The 24,250-nt window shown below is 45.8% G+C and overlaps 1 protein-coding gene across 1 annotated transcript; it reads left to right on the top strand.

Annotated features, from left to right (window-relative positions):
• The first annotated feature begins 15,431 nt into the window (after positions 1-15,431).
• On the top strand, positions 15,432-17,239 carry LOC148134766 (uncharacterized). The gene is made up of 2 exons (XM_087985357.1): positions 15,432-15,544; positions 16,579-17,239. Exons 1-2 carry the CDS (start codon positions 15,447-15,449, stop codon positions 17,237-17,239), a joined length of 759 nt encoding a protein of 252 aa, XP_087841483.1. The 5' UTR covers positions 15,432-15,446.
• The last annotated feature ends 7,011 nt before the right edge of the window (positions 17,240-24,250 follow it).

Genomic DNA, 24,250 nt, shown 5'->3' with positions numbered 1-24,250 from the left:
CACTTTCTCTCTGTCTATCTCTCTCTATCTCTCTGTATCTCTCTCTCTATCGCTCTCTCTCTATCTTCCTATCCCTATCACTTTCTCTGTCTCTCTCCATCTCTCTTTCTCTCGCTATCTCTCTCTATGTCTCTATCACTATCTCTCTCTCTCTCTTAGTCTCTCTCCCTTTATCTCTCACTCCCTCTCTCTACCTCTTTCTCTATCTCACTATCTCACTCTCTCCATCAATCTATTTCTCCATCTCCCGCTCTCTATCTCACTCTCTCTCTCTATCTCTCCCTCTGTATCTCACTATCTCTCGCTCTCTATCTCTCTCTTTATCTCTCTCTCTCTTTATGTCTCTCAATCTCACCCTCTCTCTTTCTCTTTTTCTATCTCTCTTTGTCTCTCTGTATCTCTCTCTATCGCTCTCTCTCTTTGTCTCTCTTTCTCTATCTCTCTCTATCTCTCTCTCTTTATCTCTCACTCCCTTTCTCTATAGGTCTCTCTATCTCTCTATCTATCTATCTCTATCGCTCTCTCTCTTTATCTCTCTAGCTCTCTCTCTTTATCTCTCTCAATCTCACTCTCTCTCTCCAGCTCTATCTCTAGCTCTCTCTATCTCTGTCTATCACACTCTCTCTTTATTATTCTATCTCTATCACTCTCTCTATCTCTCTCTTTCTCTCTATCCTTATCTATCTCTATCTCTCTGTCTCCCTCTATCTCTCTTCTCGCTCGATCTCTCTCTCTAGCTCTCGCTCTCAGTGCATCTCTCTCTCTGTCTGTCTCTCTCTATCGATCTCTCTCGTTATCTGTCTATCTCTGTCTCTCCCTCTCCATGTCTCTCTCTCTTTATGTCTCTCTATCTCTCTTTCTTTATCTCTCACTCCCATTCTCTATTGATCTCTCTATCTCTATCTCTATCTCTATCTCTCTCTATCGCTCTCTCTCTCTCTTTATCTCTCTCAATCTCACTCTCTCTCCATCTCTATTTCTAGCTCTCTCTCTATCTCTCTCTGTCACTCTCTCCTTGTCTCTCTGTCTCTCTATTTCTCTCTATCCTTATCTATCTCAATCTCTCTCTATCTCCCTCTATCTCTGTTATCGCTTGATCTCTCTCTCTATCTCTCGCTCTCGGTGCATATCTCTCTCTCTCTCTCTCTCTCTCTCTCTCTCTCTCTCTCTCTCTCTGTCTCTCTCTCTATCGCTCTCTCTCTTTATCTGTCTATCTCTATCTCTCCGTCTCTATCTCTCTCTATCTTTATGTCTCTCAATCTCACTCTTTCTCTGTCTATCTCTCTCTCTATCTCTCTGTATCTCTCTCTCTATCGTTCGCTCTCTCTATCTTCCTATCCCTATCACTTTCTCTGTCTCTCTCTATCTCTCTTTCTCTCTCTATCTCTCTCTATGTCTCTATCACTATCTCTCTCGCTCTCTGTCTTTATCTCTCTCCCTTTATCTCTCATTCCCTCTATCTTTCTACCTCTCTCTCTATCTCACTATCTCACTATCTCTATCAATCTATTTCTCTATCTCCCGCTCTCTCTATCTCACTCTCTATATCTCTCTATCTCTCCCTCTATCTCTCTCTATCACTCTCACTATCTCTCGCTCTCTATCTCTCTCTCTCTTTATATCTCTCTTTTTATGTCTCTCAATATCACTCTCTCTCTATCTTTCTCTCTATCTCTCTGAATCTCTCTCTATCACTCTCTCTTTGTCACTCTATCTCTATCACTCTCTCTATCTCTCTCTTTATCTCTCTTTCTATCTCCCTCTCTATCCCCTTGACTTCTTCTCACTATCTCCCTTTATCTCTTCTCTCTCCCTATCTCTCTCTCCCTCTCTATCTCTCTCTCTATCTCTCTCTATCTAACTCTCTCCATCCCTCTCTCAGTCTCTCTGTCTCTCTCTCTATCGCTCTCTCTCTCTCTTTATCTCTCTATCTCTGTCTCCCTCTCAATCTCTCTCTCTATCTCTCTCACTTTATGTCTCTCAATCTCACTTTGTCTCTATTTCTCTCTCTCTCTCTATCTCTCTCTATCTCTCTGTATATATATCTCTCTCTTTATCTCTCTATCTCTATCACTCTCTCTATCTCTCTCTACCTCCCTCTCTCTTTATATCTCTCGATCACTCTGTCTCTCAACCTCTGTCTCTCCCTCACCCAAACTCTCTCTCTATCTCTCTCTCTCCATCTCTCTCTATCTCTATTTCTATCTCTCTCTATCCCTCTCTATCACTCTCCCTATCTCTCTCTCTCTCTCCCTCTCTGTCTCTCTCTAACTCACTATCTCACTCTCTCCATCTCTCTCTATCTCTCTCTCTATCTGTCTCTCTTTATCTCTTCTCTCTACCTCCCTCTCTCTCTATCTACCTCTCCCCATCTTCCTCTCTCTGTCTCTCTCGCTGTAACTGTCCCCCTATTTCTCTATCTCTATTTCTCTCTGTTTATTCCTCTCTCTTTTCTCTCACTCCCTCTATTTTTCGCGCTCTCTCTGTCTCTCTCTCTCTATCTCTCTACCTATCCCTCTCTATGTCTCTCTCTATCTCTCTCTATCTCTCTCTATCTTTCCCTCTATCTCTCTATCTCTTCCTATCTCTATCTCGCTCTCTATCTCTCTCTATCTCTCGCTATCTCCCTATATCTCTTTCTCTCGCTTTATCTCTTTCTCCATCTCGCTCACTCTATCTCTCTCGCTATTTCTTTCTACCTCTCTCTCTTTACCTCTCTCCCTTTATCTCTCACTCCTTCGCTCTATCTCTTTCTATCACTCTCTCTATTTCTCTCCCTCTATCACACTATCTCACTCTCTCCATCAGTCTCTCTCTCTCTATCCCCCTCTCTCTCCCTCTATGTCTCTATCTCTCCCTATATATTTCTCTCTGTATCTCTCTATCTATCTCTCTCTCTATCTCTCTCTACCTCCCTCTCTCTTTATCTCTCTCGGTCTCTCTCTCTATCTCTTTATCTCTCTCTCGCTTTTTATCTCTCACTCTCTCTCTACCGCCCTCTCTCTTTATCTCTCTATCTCTCTCTCTTTCTCTCTCTCTCTCTGTCTCTCTATCTCTCCCTCTCTATCTCTCTCTCGGTTTCTCACTCTATCTCTCTCTCTCTATCTCTCGCTCTCTCTCTATCTATCCCTCTCTCTGTTTATTTCTCCCTCTCTCTTTCTATTGTTCCCTCTCTGTTTATTCCTCCCTCTCTCTATCTCTCCCTTTCTCGATCCCTCTCTCTCTTTATGTCTCTATCACTATCTCTTTCTCTATCTCCCTCCCTCTCTTTATCTCTCTCTACCTCTCTCTGTATCTTACTCTCTGTCTCTCTCACACTCTCTCTCACTCTCGCTTTATCTCTCTCTATCTGTCTCTCTATCTCACTTTATCTCCCTCTATCTATGTCTCTCGTTCTATCTCTCTCTGTCTCTTTCTCTCTCTCTGTCGCTCTATCTCACGCTATCTCTCTCTATCTCTATCTCTCTTTATCTGTTGCTTCCTCTCGCTATCGCTCACTCTCTCTCTCCATCTCTCTCGATCTCTATCTCTCTCTCTCACTATCTCTCTCTCTAACTCTATATTTCTTTCTCTATCTCTCTCTAACTCTATCTATCGCTATCTCTCTGTCTCTTTATATCTCTCTCTATCTTCCTCTATCTCTCTCTCTCTATCTCTACCTTACACTCTATCTCTCGCTATCTCTATCTCTCACTATCTCTATATCTCTCTATTGCTCTCTCTGTATCTCTCTCTCTATCTCTGTCTCTCTCCATCTCTCTCTCTATCGCTCCCTCTCTATCTCTCTCTATCTCTCTCTTTATCTCTCTCACTCTTTACCTCCCACTCCCTCTCTCTATCGCTCTCTCTATATATTTCTCTCTGTCTCTCTCTATATTTCTCTGTCTCTATCTCTCACTCTATCTATCTCTCTATCTCTATCGCGCTCTCTATCGCTCTTTCTATCTCTATATATCTCTCTCTTTATCTCTCTTTATCTCTCTCTCGATTTCCCTCTCTCTATATCTCTCTATCTCTCACTGTCTCTATGTCTCACTCTCTCTCTATATATATATATATCTCTAGCTCTCGTTCTCTATCTCTCACACTATCTCTCTCTCTGTCTCTCTCTCTATCGCACTCTATCTCTTTATCTCTCTATCTCTATCTCTCATTCTATCTCTCTATCTTTATCTCTCTCTCTCTATCTCTCTCTATCTCTCTATCTTTATCTCTCTCTCTATCTCTCTCTATCTCTCTATCTTTATCTCTCTCTATCTCTCTCTCTATCTCTCGCTATCTCCCTATCTCTCTCTCGCTTTATCTCTCTCTCCATCTCTCTCTATCTCTCTCTTTACCTCTCTCCCTTTATCTATCACTCCCTTTCTCTATCTCTTTCTCTCTCTCTCTCTATCTCTCTCTATCTCACTATCTCACTCTCTCCATCAGTCTCTCTCTCTATATCTCCCTATCTCTCCCTCTATGTCTCTCTGTCTCTCTCTCTCTTTATCTCTCGCTCTCTCTCTATCTCACTCTCTATCTCTCCGTCTCTATCTCTGTGTCGCTCTCTCCCTATCTCTCCCTCTCCCTCTATCTCCCGCTCTCTATCTCTCTCACTCTATCCCTCTCTCTCTTTATTTCCCCTCTCTCTTTCTATCTCTCCCTTTGTCTATCCCTCTCTCCATCTCTCTCTCTATCTCTCACTCTCTATATAGCTCCTCTGTCTCTCACAATATATATCTTTCTATCGCCCTCTTTCTATCTCTCTCTATCTCTATCTCTATCTCTCTCTACCTCTATCGCTCTCTTTCTCTCTTTATGTCTCTCACTCTTTATCACCCACTCACTCTCTCTATCGCTCTCTCTCTATCTCTCTATTTATCTCTCTATTTCGACCTCTATCTCTGTCTCACTTTCTCTGTCACTAGCTCTCTCTCTCTATCTCTCTCTATCGATCTCTCTATTGCTCTCTCACTCTTTATCTCTCTATCTCTATCTCACTCTCTATCTCTATCTCTCTCTTTATCTCTCTCTATCTCACTCTCCCTATCTGTCTCTCTTTCTCTTTATCTCTCTCTATCTCTCTCTATTTCCCTCTCTCTATCTCTCTCTATCGGTCATTCTCTCACTCTCTCTCTCCATCTCTCACACTATGTGTCTCTCTCGATCGCTCTCTTTCTATCTCTCTCTCTGTCTCCCTCTCCATCTCTCTATCTCTCTCTCTCTATGTCTCTCTCTATCACTCTTTCTATCTCTCATTCTCTCTTGCTCTATCTCTATCTCTCTCTCTGTCTCACTCCAACTCTAGCTCTATCTCTGACTCTGTCTATCTCTCTCGCTCTCTCTATCTTTCTCTATCTCTATATCTCTATATTTCTCTGTCTATCTCTCTCTATTTCTCACCCTCTCTCTATCTATCTCCATGTCTCTCTATCTCTCTATCCCTCTCTATCTCTATCTCTCTCTCAATCTCTCTCTATCTCTCTCTCAGTTTCTCTGTATCTCTCCCTCTCTTTCTCTGTCTCTATCTCTCTCGATCTCTCTCTCGATCTCTATCGCTCTCTCTTTATCTCTCTCTCTATCTCTATATCCCTCTATCTCTCTCTAATTCCCTCTTTCTATCTCTAAGACTCTATCTCTCTCTGTCTCTATGTCTCTCTCTATCTATCTCTCAATCGCACTCTATCTGTTTATCTGTCTATCTCTGTCTCTCATTCTCTCTTTCTATCTCTCTCTCTATCGCTCTCTCTCTCTCTTTATTTCTCTATCTCTATCTCTCATTCTATCTCTCTATCTTTATCTCTCTCTATCTCTTTCTCAATCCCACTATCTCACTCTCTCCATCAATCTCTCTTTATATATCCCTCTCTCTCCCTCTGTCTCTCTCTATCTCTCTATATATATCTCAATCAATCTCTCTCTATCTCTCTCTCTATCTCTCTTTCTACCTCTCTCTCTCTATCTCACTCTATCTCTCTCTATTTCTCTCTATCTCACTCTCTCTCTATACTCACTCTTCATTTCTCTCTCGTTTCTCTTCTCTCTATCTCTCACAATCTCTGTCTCTCTACCTCCCTCTCTCTCTCTATCTCTCTCTATACCTCTCTACCTCCCTCTCTCTTCATCTCTCTCGCTCTCTCTCTATCTTTATCTCTCCATCTCTGTCACTCTCTCTCCCTATTTCTCTATCTATCCCTCTCTCTCTTTATTTCTCCCTCTCTCTTTCTGTCTCTCCCTTTCTCTATCCCTCTTTCCAACTCTATCTCTCACTCTCTATATATCTCTCTATCTCTCACACTATCTCTCTCAATCTATCGCTATCTTTCTATCTCTCTCTATCTCTATTTCTCTCTCTGTGTGTCTATCTATATTGCTGTCTTTCTATCTTTCTCTCTATCTCTATCTCTCTATCTCTATCTCTCTCTATCTCTCTCTATCTCTATGTCTATATAACTCGCTCTATATCTCTCTCTGTCTCTATCATTCTATCTCTTTCTAACTATCTCTATCTGTCGCTCTATCTCTATCTCTCTCTATCTCTCACTCCCTCAATCTCTCTAACACTATCTCTACCTCTCACTACCTCTATCTCTCTATCTCTCTCTATCTCTATCTGTCTCTCTCTTTATCTATCTCTTTTTATCTCTCTCGATTTTTTTTGTATATATCTGTCTCGCTCTATCTATCCGTCTCTATCTCTCTCACAGCGGAGAGCGGCGCGAGCTGGACGGAAGTGAGGTTGGAGCGCAGAGCTGGTCGGTAAGTTAAGTGATTGATATTTCAGTAGGTGTGTTCTCGACTCCAGGCCTCCCTCCCATCCTCCTCCTCTAACCTAATTTTAAAGTCCACAGGTAAGCTACTCAGTGTTCTTGTTTTCGGAGACGAGGTGTAGAGTAATGGCAGCGCAGGCAGAGAAATGTTCCTCCTGCAGGATGTTCGAGGTAGGGGTGACCACCGATACTCCTGCCGACTTCATCTGCAGGAAATGCAGTCAGATCCTGCTTCTCAAAGAACGAGTTAGGGAACTGGAACTGGAGTTGGATGAACTGAGGATTATTCGAGAGGCTGAGAGGGTGATAGATAGAATCTACAGGGACATAGCTACGCCAGAGAACAGAGGTAGCTGGGTAACAGTTAGAGGTGGGAAGGGGAGGAAGCAGGCAGTGCAGGGATCCCCTGTGGTCGTTCCTCAAAACAATAAGTATACGGCTTTGGATACTGTAATGGTGGACGGCCTAGCAGAGGTAAGCTGCAGTGACCGGGTCTGTGGCGCGAGGTCTGGCTCTGAGACTCAGAAGGGAAAGGGGGAGAGGAGGAGAGCGCAAGTTATAGGAGCCACTCTAGTTAGAGGGACGGACAGGCGGTTCTGTGGACAGGGGCGAGACTCTCGGATGGTTTGTTGCCTCCCGGGTGCCAGGGTACGAGACGTCTCGGACCGTGTCTTCAGAATCCTTAAGGGGGTGGGTGTGCAGCCAGATGTCGTGGTGCACGTTGGCACAAACGACATAGGTAGGAAGAGGGGTGGGGAGGTCATTCAAGAGCTCAGGGAGTTAGGCTGGAAGCGAAAAGCTGGGACAGACAGAGTCGTCATCTCTGGGTTGTTGCCGGTACCACGTGACAGTGAGGCAAGGAATAGGGAGAGAGTGCAGTTGAACACGTGGCTGCAAGGATGGTGTAGGAGGGAGGGCTTCAGGTATTTGGATAATTGGACTGCATTCTGGGGAAGGTGGGATCTGTACAAGCAGGACGGGTTGCACCTGAACCAGAAGGGCACCAATATCCTGGGGGGTAGGTTTGCTAGCACTCTTAGAGGGGGTTTAAACTAATTTAGCAGGGGGATGGGATCCGGACTTGTAGTCCAGCAAGTAGGCTAGCTATTTGTCAGGATGTCCAAGAATGCAGGGAGGCTGTGAAGAAGGAAGCACTGACAGGGAATACTTGCGAACACCGAGATGGGATCAAGTGCGTATACATCAACGCAAGGAGTATCAGAAATAAGGTGGGTGAACTTAAGGCGTAGATCGGTACCTGGGACTACGATGTTGTGGCCATCACGGAAACGTGGATAGAAGAGGGACAGGAATGGTTGTTGGAGGTTCCTGGTTACAGATGTTTCAGTTAGATTTGGGAGGGTGGTGAAAAAGGTTGGGGGGGGTGGCGTTGCTAATTAGAAATGGTATAACGGCTGCAGAAAGGCAATTCGAGGGGGATCTGCCTTTGGAGGTAGTATGGGCTGAAGTCAGAAATAGGAAAGGTGCAGTCACCTTGTTGGGTGTTTACTATAGGCCCCCCAATAGCAGCAGAGATGTGGAGAAACAGATTGGGAAACAGATTTTGGAAAGGTGCAGAAGCCACAGGGTAGTAGTCATGGGCGATTTCAACTTCCCAAATATTGATTGGAAGCTCTTTAGATCAAGTAGATTGGATGGGGCGGTGTTTGTGCTGTGTGTCCAGGAAGCTTTTCTAATTCAGTATGTAGATTGTCCGACCAGAGGGGAGGCCATATTGCATTTGGTACTCGTAAATGAACCGGGACAAGTGATGGGCTTGTTAGTGAGTGAATATTTTGGTGATGGTGACCACAATTCTGTGACTTTCACCTTGGTTATGGAGAGAGATAGGTGCGTGCCACAGGGTAGGTTTTACAATTGGGGGAAGGGTAAATACGATGCTGTAAGACAGGATCTGAGGAGCATAAGTTGGGAGCATAGGCTGTCAGGGATGGATGTCGTGGAAATGTGGAACATTTTGAAGGAACAGATACGACGTGTCCTTGATATGTATGTACCGGTCAGGCAGGAAAGATATGGTCGTGTGAGGGAACCTTGGTTGACGAGGGAGGTTGAATGTCTTGTAAAGCGGAAGAAGGAGGCTTACATAAGGTTGAGGTAACAGGGTTCAGACAGAGCAGTGGAGGGATACAGGATAGCCAGAAGGGAGCTGAAGAAAGTGATTAGGAGAGCTAAGAGAGGGCATGAAAAATCTTTGGCGGATAGAATCAAGGATAACCCAAAGGCATTTTATGCGTATGTGAGAAACAGGAGAATGACGAGAACGTGGGTAGGTCCGATCAAGGACAGTAGTGGGAGACTGTGCATTGAGTCGGAAGAGATAGGAGAGGTCTTGAATGAGTACTTTTATTCAGTATTTACGAACGAGAGGGACCGTATTGTTGAAGAGGAGAGTGTGAAACGGACTGATAAGCTAGAGGAGATACTTGTTAGGAAGGAAGATGTGTTGGACATTTTGACCAACTTGAGGATAGACAAGTCCACCGGGCCTGACGGGATATATCCTAGGATTATGTGGGAAGCAAGAGAGGAAATTGCAGTACCGTTGGCAATGATCTTTTCATCTTCACTGTCAACGGGGGTGGTACCAGGGGACTGGAGAGTGGTGAATGTTGTGCTCCTGTTCAAAAAAGGGAATATGGATAACCCCGGGAATTACAGGCCAGTTAGTCTTACTTCGGTGGTAGGCAAAGTAATGGAAAGGGTACTGAGGGGTAGGATTTATGAGTATCTGGAAAGACACTGCTTGATTAGTGACAGCCAGCACGGATTTGTGAAGGGTAGGTCTTGCCTTTCAAGTCTTATTGAATTCTTTGAGGAGGTGACCAAGCATTTGGATGAGGGTAGAGCAGTGGATGTAGTATACATGGATTTTAGTAAGGCATTTGATAAGGTTCCTCATGGTAGGCTTATGCGGAAAGTCAGGAGGCATGGGATAGAGGGAAATTTGGCCAATTGGATAGAAAACTGGTTAACTGGTCGAAGTCAGAGAGTGGTGGTAGATCGCAAATATTCAGCCTGGAGCCCAGTTACAAGTGGAGTTCCGCAGGGATCAGTTCTGGGTCCTCTGCTGTTTGTAATTTTTATTAATGACTTGGATGAGGGAGTTCAAGGGTGGGTCAGTAAATTTGCAGATGATAGGAAGATTGGTGGAGTTGTGGATAGTGCGGAGGGCTGTTGTCGGCTGCAAAGAGTCTTAGATATGATGCAGAGCTGGGATGAAGAGTGGCAGATGGAGTTCAACCCTGACAAGTGTGAGGTTGTCCATTTTGGAAAGACAAATAAGAATGCGGAATACAGGGTTAACTGTAGGGTTCTTAGTGAGGTGGAGGAACAGAGGGATCTTGGGGTCTATGTTCATAGATCTTTGAAAGTTGCCACTCAGGTGGATAGAGCTTGTAAGAAGGCCTATGGTGTATTAGATTTCATTAGCCGATGTCAGGGGTGGGTTCTTTACCCAGAGAGTGGTGGGGGCATGGAATGCGCTGCCTGTGGGAGTGGTAGAGTCAGAATCTTTGGTGACCTTTCAGCGGCAATTGGTTAGGTACATGGATGGGTGCTTAAGCTAGGACAAATGTTCGGCACAACATCGTTGGCCGGAGGGCCTGTTCTGTGCTGTATTGTTCTATGTTCTATGTTCAATGTTCTCCAATTTCTCTCTTTATGTATCTCGCTGTTTATCACCCACTCACTCTCTCTATCGCTCTCTCTCTCTCTATCTTTCTCTATTTAGACCACTATCACTGTCTCACTCTCTCTGTCTCTATCTCTCTCCCTATCGCTCTCTCTATCTCTCTATCTCTCTCTCTTTATCTCTCTCTATCTCACCCTCTCTGTCTCTCTCTTTCTCTTTATCTCTCTCTATCTTACTCTATCTCTCTATCTCTCTCTCTACTTCCCTCTCTCTATCTCTCTCTATCGCTCACACTCTCTATCTCTCACTCTCTCTATATATCTCTCTAACTTTCTCTCTCTCCCTCTCTCACACTATCTATCTCTCTCTAACGCTCTCTTTTATCTCTCTCTATCCATCTCTCTCTCTATCTCTATCTCTCTCTAACTTTCTCTCTCTCCATCTCTCACACTATCTATCTCCCTCTAACGCTCTCATTTATCGCTCTCTATCTATATCTCACTCTATCTCTATCTCAGTCTCCCTCTCTATCTCTCGATCTCTCTCTCTATCCCTCTTTCTATCTCTCACTCTCTCTAGCTCTCTCTCTCTCTCTGTCTCACTCCAACTCTGTCTCTATCTCTATCTCTCACTCTGTCTATCTCTCTTGCTCTCTCTATCTCTCTCTACCTCTATCTCTCTCTATCTCTACCTCTCTCTATTTCTCTCTCTATCTCTCTCTATTTCTCTCCCTATCTCTATCTCTCTCTACTTCTCTCCAACTCTCTATTTCTCTCTCCCTCTCTATCTCTATCTTTCTCTCTCAATCTCTTTCTGTCTATCTCTCTATCCCTCTCTCTATCTCTCTATATATCTCTCCCTATCTATCTCTCTGTCTCTCACTCTCTCTGCCTCACACTCTCTCTATCATTCACGCTCTCGCTATCTGTCCTTATCTCTCTCTCTATCTCTCTCTACCTCTCTCTACCTCTCTCTCTATCTCTCGCTCTCTCTCCCACTATCTCTATCTCTCTCTACATCTCTCTCTCTATCACTCTATATCTCTCTATCTAACTCTCTCTATCTCTCTATCTCTCTATCTATGTATATACCTCTCTATATCTCTCTATCTGTCTCTTCATTATTCTCGAACTCTCTCTCTCTTTATCTCTCTCTCACTCTATCGCTCTCTATCTCTCACTCTATCTCTCTCTCTATCTCTCTTTATCTCTTCTCTCTATCTCGCTATCACCCTCCTCTATCTCCCTTTCTCTCTATTCCTCTCTCTATCTCTCTATACCTCTCTTTCTCTTTATCTCGCTCACTCGCTCTGTCTCTCTAGCTCACTCTCCCTCGCCCAAGCTCTCTATGTCTCTCCATCTCTCACTCTATATCTCACTCTATCTCTCTCTCTCTATCACTCTCTCTATCTCTCTCTCTATCTCTCTCTTTCCATCTATCTCTCTATCTCTCTCTCTATCTCTCTCTCTATCTCTCTCTATCTCTCTCTCTCTATCTCACTCGCTCACTCTCTCCATCCCTCTCTCAGTCTCTCTCTCTCTATCGCTCTCTCTTTATGATTCTATCTCTATCTCTCCCTCTCAATCTCTCTTTCCATCTCTCTCTTTATGTCTCTCTATCTCTCTCTCTATCTCTCTATCTCTCTGTATCTCTCTCTATCGCTCCGTCTTTATCTCTCTATCTCTATCACTCTCTCTATCACTCTCTCTATCACCCTCTCTCTATCACCCTCTCTCTATCCCTCTCTCTTTATCTCTATCGCTCACTCTGTCTCTCTACCTCACTCTCCCTCACCCTCACCCAAACTCTCTCTCTATCTCTCTCTCCATCTCTCTCTCTCTATCTCTATTTCTTTCTCTCTCCCCCCTCTCTAAATCTCTATCTCTCTCTCTCCATCTCTCTCTATCTCTTACTCTCTCTATCTCTCTCTCTCTATCTGTCTCTCTATCTCTTTCTAGTTCTGTCTCTATCTCTCTCTTTCTATCTCTCTCTCTTTATCTTTCTCTATCTCACTCTCTCTATTTCTCCCTCTCTCTTTATCTCTTCTTTCTACCTCTCTCTCTATCTTTCTCTATCTATCCTTCTATCTCTCTCTCTCTCTCTCTTTATGTCTTTCTCTTTTTCTCTTACTCCGTCTCCCTTTCGTTCTCGCTCTGTCTCTCTCTACCTACATCTCTATATGTCTCTTCCATCTCTCTCTATCTCTCTCTCTAATGCTCTCTCTCTTTATCTCACTATCTCTATCTCTCATTCAATCTCTCTATCGTTATCTCTCTCTATCTCTCCCTTTCTCTATCTCTCCCTTTCTCTATCTCTCCCTTTCTCTTTCTCTCTCTGTATCTCTCGCTATCTCCCTATATCTCTCTCTCGCTTTATCTCTCTCTCTCGCTCTCTCTCTCTTCACTCTGGCTCTCACTCGCTCTCTCCTTTGCTCTCTCTTTCCCGGTCTCTCTCTCTCGCTCGCTCGTTCTTTTTCTCTCTCTGTCCCGCTCTCTCGCTCTCTCTCTATTCCTCTTGCTCTCGCTATCTCTCGCTCTCACTCGCTCTCTCTCTCTCGCGCTCTCTATCTCTCTTTCTTGCTCTCTCTATTGATCTCTCTCGTCTCTCACTCTCGATCTCTCCCTCTCTCAATCACGCTCTCTCTCGCTCTCTGTCTCTATCTCACTCTCTCTCTCCCGCACTCTGTCTCTCTCGCTCTCTATCTCTCTGTCGCTCTCTCTCTCTCTCTCTCTATCTCTCTCTATCTCCCTCTGTCTCCCTCCGTCTCCCTCCGTCTCCCTCCGTCTCTCTCTCGCTCTCTATCTCTCTCTTTCTCTATCCCCTCTCTCTCGCTCAATCTCTCTCTATCAATATATCTCTCACTCTCTATCTCTCTCTATCTCTCGCTGGCTCGCTTCTCTCTCCATCTCTCTCTCTCTTACTATCTCTCCCTTTCTTTCTCTCTATCTCGCTCTCTGTCTCTATTTCGCGCTCTCCCTCTATCTCTATCTCGCTCTCTCACTCTCGCTGTCTCTCTCTCTCTTACTTTATCTTTCTATCTCTCTATCACTCTCTATCTCTCTCTCGTCTCTCTCACTCTCTCTATCTCTACCTCGCTCTCTCTATCTCTCTCTATCTCTATCTCTCTCTATCTCTCTCTCTATCTCGCTCTCACACTCTCTCTATCTCACTCTCTCTTTACCACCCTCTCTCTATGTCGCTCTCTCTCTCTCTCTCTCTCTATCTATCTATCTATCTCTCCGTCCGTTCATCCATCCATCCATAAATCCTCCATACAGGGCAACGTCCTTGTAAACGTTTTCTGAACCCTTTCAAATTTCACAACATCTTTCCGTTAGGAAAGAGAACAGAATTGCATGCAATATTCCTAATATGGCCTAACCAATGTCCTCTACAGCTGCAATATGACCTGCCAACTCCTATATTCAATACTCTGACCAACAAAGGAAAGTATACCAAACGCCACCTTCACTATCCTATCTACCTGCGACTCTACTTTCAAGAAGCTATGAACCTCAACTCCAAGGTCTCTTTGTTGAGCAACACTGCCTCGGACCTTGCCATAATGTGTATACGTCATGCTAAGATTTGCTTTACCAAAATGCAGCACCTCACAATTATCTGAATTAAAAACCATCTTCTCGGCCCATTGGCCATCCGGTCACGATCCTGTTGTAATCTCAGGTAACCCTCTTCGCTGTCCACTACACCTACTGAAGAATGTAGGTAATCCTCCAGCTGTGGTATTACCAACTGTATAAGCATTTCGTCTGGACTGAAATCCTCGGGCAATGAAGGCTAACATGCCGTTTGCCATTCCAACATATTGTTCCCCTGTTGCACCTTCATTTTTTATTTCAGTGACCTCTGGACAAGGACATTCAGAGTCATAGACTCATACAGCATGAAAACAGAACCTTCGGTGCAATCTCTTCATGCCTACCAGGTTTCCCAATCTGAACTAGTTCAGTTTTGCTGAATTTGACCCATATCTCTTTGAACGTTTCCTTTCACGTATCTGTCCAAATGTCTTTTAAATGTAACTGTACCCGCATCTTCCTCTTCCTCTGGCAGTTCAATCCACACACGATAGACCCTCACTCCCAATGGTGCCCCTCAGGTCCATTTTAAATCTGTCTCCTCTCACCTAAAGACTGTGCCCTCGAGTTTTGAACTGCCCTACCGAAGCAAAAAGACCGTTGGTATTCAGCTCATCTATGCCCCTCATGATTTTTCAACTTCTCCAAGGTCACCCCTCCACCTCCTAAGCTCCAGTGAATAAGTGTTCCAGCCTATCTCTCCTCTCCTTATGGATGCCACTGTTGCCCCATTCTATCACTATTTGAATAATACTCTGCACTTATGTCTCTTATCACCTACTGACGTGGACAATTTCCCATTTGGACCTTCCATGTGTTTCCCAATTTACTGAGATTGTTAGTATCAATCTGAAGCCTCCTTACCTCCTCCACATCGGTCTCAATGATGCAGAGGTTTGAACGGTCATCAAACCTGGATATTTACGCTTGGTTCACCCAACCAAATTGCTGACATATGTTGTGAATAACCCCATGCCAAGGACAGTTTGTGATCCGTGTGTAATACTGGGAACCTGTGCAAGATCCTGGGAGACGTATCAATCATTTAAAGGTGCTGTGTAAGTGCATAGTGTTGTGGACATTGTCGAGGTCCTGTTGTAATTGGAGACTGAGTACACATCTCCTCCTACGACCCGCCAAGAGAGCCGTGGGCATATTGCACCTATTCTGAAAGGTTGGCTATACCCTAAAACTCCTGGAAGAAACTCCAATCTTCACCTGCAAATCGTGTCCATGGGCGATAACCAGAACCTCTGCTTAATTAATGGGCAAGCACGACCCAGTACGACAGAGAGACATTTTATATTTGCTGACACGTGTGTCCCTGGATGTATGTCACTCGCGTTAATGTACTTCTGAACGGAACAGCTTGTTTTTTTATCCTTTTCATTTTTTTCTGTGTTTTCCCTACAGTACGGTTAAAGGGTGCTGACAAATCTCAAAATGCGGACACTCTGCCTGTTCCTGTTGGTGCTGCTCACAATCCCTATGTCAGATACGGCTGTACTTGATAACCGTTGCTTGGCTCACATTGTTCACCGGTAAGTGTCAGTGAAACAGACTTACCTGACCAGCTATGTCAGCTGGGGGCTGTGCTCAATCTGAGCTCAATTCGGATCCTGGTTGGCTGGTTCAGGCTGGTAAAAATGGAGAGGACACGGCAGGTATGGGGAGCACTCAGTCGCTGTGGAAAATAAGGCTCAACCCATTACCCAGAACATTCATTACTCCATGGAAAAGGGACTTCAAGGGAAATTATTACCAGATGTCCCGGGGTCACCTCACTAAGAGTGAAATCGAAAGCATCTGCTGACCCCGAAATAAAGGAGAGATTGAAATACATCGGAGTGCGGTTTGGAGAAAACGCCCAAATACCACACACAGGAAACAATTTACTTTTTTTAAGAATCATATCATTCACCTCTCAGTGTCCCTTTGTCTCCCTCTGCCTCTTTAGCTATTATTCCCATTTCCTGTTGGTCTGCAACTCTTTTTTTTCTCTTTTGTCTCTATCTTCTATTCCCTTGCTTTTTAGTTGCTCCACACAATGGGCAACGTTTTCACACAGAGGGTGGTACATGTATGAAATGAGCTTCCAAAGGAAGTGGTGGAGGCTGGTACAATTGCAACATTTCAAAGCCATCTGGATGGGTACATGAATAGGAAGGGTTTGGAGGGATATGGGCCGGGTGCTGGCAGGTGGGACTAGATTGGGTTGGGATATCTGATTGGCATGGACGGGATGGACCGAAGGGACTGTTTCCATGCTGTACATCTCTATAACTCTATGACATCCCGTTCAAGCTGATTGTTCCTAAAGCTCTCATTCATTCTGTCTCTCTCCATCACGTGTGATATCAGCATCAAATCGGGCATCAGTCAAAGAGTCTCAAAATGAAGCCACAGTGAGTTATCAAGAAGGCTAGTGGCATTCTGTGATTCATTGCGGGGGGATTTGTACAACAATGAGTAACAACGTTCTGCTTTCTGTCACATTACCCTGATTCTCTCTTTAAATCTCTCACTGATTCCAAAGTCCACCCCTTGATTCACAACCTAACTTTACTCCTTTCAGTTTCCACATGGCGTCTGGGCACCGGGCTTCTGATTATGGGAGAGGACATTTCGCCTTCCTGGTGGCTTTACCTGCTTCCCAGTGCAGAGAGACCAACTTAGATGTAGACTTGAACGCCAGGTTTTCAAAACAACCTTTTATTACCTCCGATGTGAACTTTTTCCTGAACTACCCAGGTGGAAATTACCTCGCTGTCTTCCCGAACGGCAGCAGTCATTGCCCAGAAAGTAAATTGCTGAACCCCGCCCAGATCAACAGGAACCACATCGTGGCTCAGCTTTTCCAAAATCTGCTGAATAACAGAACCCAGCACAATAATCAACCAGTGGGCTGTATCATTCTCTACACCACCTACAGCCCATGTCTACATCACTGTTTCAGTAACACGGGGAATTGTGAGATCATCCCTGCCTTGCAAAAGTCCCCATTTCGGGACATATGGACTGAACCAGACATTCACAAGTATTTTGTTTTCAGTAAAATATTTGCACATGATGCAGATCAGAGCCGACACCAGGAAATCCGGGAAAAGCTGGCTGCAGTGGAGAATACCGGGTTTCATGTCAGAAGGTGTGATGTAGAATACCCAATCAGGTGTAAAGAATGCTCTGCACCGAAATACTGCATCGAACAGTCTCCAATAATTCATTCATTATACTAAGGGATCTGGTAATTTCTGGAATTGGGTGCCGTTCGCATTCAAATACATCTATTACATTTCACATCAGTATAATAATCCAAACTTACCAACATGCACTGTTATCATTTCTGCTGATCAGTCAATGAATCTGACCAGATATCATCAGAAGAAAAAGTCAATTATCAACTGAATAAATTCAAGAATCCCTCGCAGTCAACATCATTTCCATTCAGTATTAGTTTTATTTCTAACCCTACTGAACACTGCAGACAGAGATAGAACATGAATACAGAATGCTTAAAGATACAGAACAAGCTTACAGGAATAGGTTGTTAGAACATAGAACAATAGGGTGCAAAACAGGCCCTTCGTTCCGCGATGTTACACTGACCTGTGAAACAAATATGAAGCCCATCTATCCTACATTTGATAAGGTTCCCCATGGTAGGTTCATTCATAATGTCAGGAAGTATGTGATACAAGAAGATTTGGCCATCTCAATTCAGAATGTGTGGCTGAGAGAAGGCAGAGAGTGGTTGTGGATGGAAAGTTTTCTGCCTGGAGGTCAGTGTTGAGTGGTGTCCTGCAGGGCTCTGTTTTTGGATTAGACTAGATTACTTACAGTGTTCTTGGGTCTGTGCTCGTTGTAGCTTTTATAAATGACTTGGATTATGAGGTTGAAGGGTGGGTTAGTAAATTTGCAAATGACACAAGTGTTCGAGGTGTCGTCGATAGTATAGAAGTCTACTGCAGCCTGCAGCGCGACATAGACAGGATGCAGAGCTGAGCTGAGAAATGGCAGATAGTGTTCAAACTGGATAAGTGCAAAGTGATGCATTTTGGAAGGTTGAACTGGAATGCTGAATATCGGAGTAAAGACAGGATTCTTGGCAGTATGGAGGAACAGATGGATCTGGCTGTGCCAGAACATAGATCCCTCAAATTTGCCTGGACTTATACGAATCTTACCTTTAGCCCACTACTCTTTATTACTGTTACTCCTTTCAAAGTGAGTCCCCTCACACCTTTCCACATTAAACTCCATTTGTCACCTCTCAGCCCAGCTCTGCAGCTTATCTACATCCCTCTGTAACTTCAGCACTATACACAACGCTGAAACTTTATTGCTGGAACAGCACAGCAGGTCAGGCAGCATCTAGGGAACAGAAGATTCGACGTTTCGGGCACATGCCCTTCTTCAGGAATGAGCAGAGAGTGTTCAGCAGGAGAAGATAAAAGGTAGGGAGGAAGGACTTGGAGGTGGGGCGATGGAAATGTGATAGGTGGAAAGAGGTCAAGGTGAGGGTGATAGGTCGGAATAGGGTGGAGGCGGAGAGGTCAAGAAGAAGACTGCAGGTCAGGAAGGCGGTGCCGGGCTGGAGGGATTCGGCTGAGACAAGGTGGGGGGAGGGGGGATGAAGAAACTGGTGAAGTCCAAGTTCATCCCCTGTGGTTGGAGGGTTCCCAGTCGGAAGATAAGACGCTCCTCCTCCGACCGTCGCGTTGTTGTGGTTTGGCGGTGGATGAGTCCAATGACCTGCATATCCTCGGTGGAGTGGGAGGGGGAGTTGAAATGCTGTGCTACAGGGTGATTGGGTTGGTTCGTCCGGGTGGCCCAGAGGTGCTCTCTGAATCGCTCCGCAAGTAGGCGGCCTGTCTCCCCAATATAGAGGAGGCCACACCGGCTGCAGCGGATGCAGTAGATAATGTGGGTGGAGGTGCAGGTGAATCTGTGGCGGATATGGAAGTTTCCTTTGGGGCCTTGGAGAGAAGTGAGGGGGGAGGTGTTGGCGCAAGTGTTGCACCTCCTGCGGTTGCAAGGGAAGGTGCCGGGAGTGGAGGTTGGGTTGGTGGGGGGTATGGATCTGACAAGGGAGTCGCGGAGGGAGTGGTCTCTACGGAAAGCTGATAGAGGAGGGGAGGGAAATATATCCTTGGTGGTGGGGTCCGTTTGGAGGTGGCGGAAGTGACGGCGGATGATGCGCTGTACATGGAGATTGGTGGGGTGGTAGGTGAGGACCAGTGGGGTTCTGTCCTGGTGGCGGTTGGAGGGGCGGGGCTCAAGGGCGGAGGAGCGGGAAGTGGAGGAGATGCGGTGGAGGGCATCGTCGATCACGTCGGGGGGGAAATTGCGGTCCTTGAAGAAGGAGGCCGTCTGTGTTGTGCGTATTTTGAACTGGTCCTCCTGGGAGCAGATGCGGCGGAGACGAAGGAATTGGGAGAATGGGATGGCGTTTTTACAGGGGGCGGGGTGGGAGGAGGTGTAGTCCAGGTAGCTGTGGGAGTCGGTCGGTTTGTCGTAGATGTCCATGTTGATTCGGTCGTCTGAGATAGAAACAGAAAGGTCTAGGAAGGGGAGGGAGGAGTCCGAGACTGTCCAGGTGAATTTGAGGTCGGGGTGGAAGGTGTTAGTGTAGTGGATGAACTGTTCAACCTCCTTGTGGGAGCACGAGGTAGCGCCGATACAGTCATCAATGTAGCGGCGGAAAAGATGGGGGGTGGGGCCAGTGTAGTTGCGGAAGATGGATTGTTCCACATACCCTACGAAGAGGCAGGCATAGCTGGGGCCCATGCGGGTGCCCATGGCTACTCCTTTTGTTTGGAGAAAGTGGGAGGATTGGAAAGAAAAGTTGTTCAGGGTGAGGACCAGTTCAGTCAGTCGAAGGAGGGTGTCGGTGGAAGGGTACTGGGTGGTACGGCGGGAAAGGAAGAAGCGGAGTGCTTTGAGTCCTTCGTGATGGGGGATGGAGGTGTACAGGGACTGGATGTCCATGGTGAAGATGAGGCGTTGGGGACCGGGGAAGTGGAAATCCTGGAGGAGGTGGAGGGCGTGGGTGGTGTCACGGATGTCGGTGGGGAGTTCTTGCACTAATGGGGACAGGACCGTTTCGAGGTAGGAGGAGATGAGTTCGGTGGGGCAGGAGCAGGCTGAGACGATGGGTCGTCCGGGGCAGTCAGGTTTGTGGATTTTGGGCAGGAGGTAGAAACGGGCGGTTCGGGGTTGTGGTACTATGAGGTTGGAGGCGGTGGATGGGAGGTCCCCTGAGGTGATGAGGTTATGGATGGTCTGGGAGATGATGGTTTGGTGGTGGGGGGTGGGGTCATGGTCAAGGGGGCAGTAGGAGGAGGTATCTGCGAGCTGGCGTTTGGCCTCAGCGGTGTAGAGGTCGGTGCGCCAAACTACTACTGCGCCTCCCTTGTCAGCTGGTTTGATGGTGAGGTTGGGGTTGGAACGGAGGGAGTGGAGGGCTGCGCGTTCCGAGGGTGAGAGGTTGGAGTGGGTGGGAGGGGTGGGAGAGTTCAGGTAGCGGTTAATATCGCGGCGGCAGTTTGCTATGAAGAGGTCGAGGGCAGGTAGGAGGCCAGCACGGGGTGTCCAGGTGGATGGGGTGTGTTGGAGGTGGGAGAAGGGGTCGTCAGAGGGTGGGCGAGGGGCTTGATTGAAAAAGAAGGCACGGAGGCGGAGGCGGCGGAAGAATCGTTCAATGTCACTCCGTGTATTGAATTCATTGACCCGAGAACGTGTGGGAACGAAGGTGAGACCCCTCCTGAGGACTGATCTCTCATCCTCAGAGAGGGTCAGGTCCGGAGCAGTCTTCTTCTTGACCTCTCCGCCTCCACCCTACTCCGACCTATCACCCTCACCTTGACCTCTTTCCACCTATCACATTTCCAACGCCCCTCCTCCAAGTCCCTCCTCCCTACCTTTTATCTTCTCCTGCTGAACACTCTCTGCTCATTCCTGAAGAAGGGCATGTGCCCGAAACGTCGAATCTTCTGTTCCCTAGATGCTGCCTGACCTGCTGTGCTGTTCCAGCAATAAGGTTTCAGCTTTGATCTCCAGCGTCTGCAGACCTCACTTTCTCCACTATACACAACGCCACTTATCTTCGTGACATCTGCAAGCGGACTAACCATTCTTCTCCGCCCTTATCTAGATCAAAATGACAAACATCACTGGCTCCAAAACAGATCCTTGTAGTAATCCACAAGAAATTGAAATCCAGGATGAAGATTTCCTCTCAACCATCACCCTCTGTCTTCTTTCAGCGAGCCGATTTCTGATCCAATCGCTAAATCACCCTTAATCACATGCCTCCTTATTTTGATTCGGAGATGCCGGAAACTATCACTGTATTCTAACAGATGAAAGGCTTAACAGACAATCAATTCTTCAATGTATAATTTCAGTTACATCACACTGCACATTTTTGCTGTGTTACGATCGAGCCCTCCACAAACACCTGATGAAGGAGCGTCGCTCCGAAAGCTAGTGTGCTTCCAATTAAACCTGTTGGACTATAACCTGGTGTTGTGTGATTTTTAACTCCTTATTTTGTGCATTCACCTACCTTATAAAATGCCTTACTGAAATCTATATATACCACATCTATCGCCTTTACCCTCATCCATCTGTATGGTCACCTTCTCAAAGAACTCAATACGTTGTGTGAGGCATGACCTACCCTTCACAAAACTGCGTTGACAATCTTGAAACAATTTATTACTCTCCATATGATTATAAATTCTATCACTTATAACATTTTCCAACACTTTACCCACAAATGAAGTAAGGCTGACTGGTCTACAATTATCAGGATTGTCTCTACTTCGCACCTTAAACAAGAGGCAACATTTGCTATCATTCAGTCTTCTGGCACTATTCCAGTTGACAATGACGGCATGAAGATCAAAGTCAAAGGTTCTGAAATCTCCTCCCTGGCTTCCCAGAGAATCCTAGGCGAAATCCCATCCGGCCCAATGGATTTACCTATTTTCACACTCTCCAGAATTGCTAACACCTCCTCCTTGTGAACCTCAATCCCGTCTAGTTCACTAGTCTCAATCTCAGTTCTCCTCGGCAACATTTTCTGTTTCCAGTGTGGATACTGGCGAAAAATATTCATTTATTGCTTCCCTTATCTCCTCAAATTCCACGTACAACTGCCCACCACTATCCTTATAGGTCAGAAGTTCGGATTTTTTTTAAAATATTACTGACAGTGTGGAAACTGTCCCTTTGGCCTGGCAAGTCCACACCGACCCGTCGAAGCGCAACCCACCCAGACCCATTCCCCGACATTTACACCTTCACCTAACACAAGCCGCAATTTAGCATGACCAATTCACCTAACCTGCTCATTTGTGGATCGTGGGAGGAAACCGGAGCACCCACAGGAAACCCACGCAGACACGGGGATAATGTTCCGAGTCTACACAGAGAGTCGCCTGAGGCGGGAATTGAATGCGGGTCTCTGGTGCTGTGAGGCAGCAGCGCTAACCACTGTGCCAACATGGCGCGAACAAGCTTTGAGTTGTGTAACTCACGTCCTGACTCCCCCAAGGCTGTCCACTTCTCCAATCATAAGTCAGGAGTGTGATGAAATACTCCCTACTTGCCTTGATGGTGTAACTCCAGCAACACTCAAGAAGTTTGAAACCATCCAGGACAAAGCTGCCTGCTTGATTGGCATCATATCCACAAACATCCATTCCCTTCACCACTGATACTCAGTGTGTACTATCTACAAGACGCACTGCAGAACTTCACCAAAGATCCAGATTCAGGAGAGTACCATCCTCCCTATAAGTTAACCTCTAAGCCACTCACTATTCTGAATTGGAAATATATAACCATTCCTTCAGTGCCGTTGAGTCAATATCTTGTCCTTCCTTCTTTAACAGCAGTGTGGGTCAACGGACAGCAGATGAACTGCAGCAGTCTGAGGGGACTGCTCACCAGCTCTTTTCCCGACTGTGATTAGGGACGGGCAATAAAATGCTGGCCCAGTTCGTGACACCCACATCCCACAAATGAACAATAAGAGATAAAATGTTTGACCATTTAGTGCACTTCCTCTGGGACAGTTATGATATTCTCCTAGTTTACAGTTGTTTCTGGTATTCGTTTTGTTTGCTGTATCATTAAATCAGAAGGAAAATATTTGTCCACATCATTCCCAAAGAGTTCACTCAATCATTGTGGGGCTGGAGTGTCATGTAGGCCAGACCAGATGAGGATGGCAAATTTCCATCCTAAAGGACATGAATGAACCTGTTCAGTTGTTACATTTCTCAATGGGCGATTCATAGTCCCCATTACTGGGACTAGCTTTTTCCTTCATGGCATTGACAAAATTATAATCAGTTCCACCGGATGACCTCCTCAGATTCAAATCCCTGTCACCAGAGAATTGACCTGGCTCTTTTGGGATTCGAGACCAGCCTTTCCCATAGATTTTGCCAGACCAGTTGAGATTACCAGCACTTAGTTTATAATTCAGATCTCCATCGCTGGTAGTTTGTTTTTTCCTTGCTTTTATATCTTCAGATGGATTTACATGCTTTATGTTACAGGACAGTTTGTTCCCCGTAATTCAAAATTATGTTTTTATTTCCCACATGAAACTAATGTCTGTGTCATTACTCTCTTACTCCCCCAGGTTTGGGGGGAGCCTGTTGACTGAGGACTCCATGGATCTACAAACCTCGCCTCCCGGGGATTTATAGGGGCGCTCCCTCATTCCTGACGCACCACGTGACCTCCGCTCGGGGCTGCCGCGCGCTGTGTTTCGAACGCCCGGCCGTTGGTTGTTCAGCTCCGAGGTGCCCATGAGTGCTCGTCAGAACTACAACTCACATGCGCCACCGCGAACCAACCCTGTCGATACCAAGGTAGCCGGCCTTTACTGCGCAGTCGCTGTCTGCCAGGGCAGCATGGCTAATGTAGTCCACACTGTTCTGCGGGAAGTGAATGGCTGAGGAATGATGTGTGGAAAGAGAAATAGTTAATGTCGAGAGTCTGACCTAAATCTTGTTCAGAACTTGATGGAGCTGCTCGAAAATGCTGGACTTTGTGTTGTAGACCAAGGGGAACAGATGGTGAGAGTGCCCATAGCTAAAGAATGTGTTTTTTTGTTGAATATTTGAGCCCGTTTCTTCCCATGTTTGTCCCTGAGAGATGATGCTGCACAGGCCAGGAATGGAGACTGAAATTTTCCAGATCTCCGTGAGACTCAGTACCATTCTACA

Source organism: Chiloscyllium plagiosum, unplaced genomic scaffold (assembly GCF_037043375.1).
Source record: "Chiloscyllium plagiosum isolate Xiang-an unplaced genomic scaffold, Cpla_swu_hap1 HiC_scaffold_52, whole genome shotgun sequence".
NCBI lineage: Eukaryota > Metazoa > Chordata > Chondrichthyes > Orectolobiformes > Hemiscylliidae > Chiloscyllium > Chiloscyllium plagiosum.
Note: the sequence above shows the minus strand (reverse complement) of the source record. Positions and strands in the feature narration are given on the sequence as shown.

Coding starts and splice junctions, on each gene's coding strand:
- LOC148134766 (XM_087985357.1), top strand. CDS start 15,447: ATGCGGACACTCTGCCTGTTCCTGTTGGTGCTGCTCACAATCCCTATG. Junction 15,545..16,578: donor TTGGCTCACATTGTTCACCG/GTAAGTGTCAGT, acceptor TACTCCTTTCAG/TTTCCACATGGCGTCTGGGC.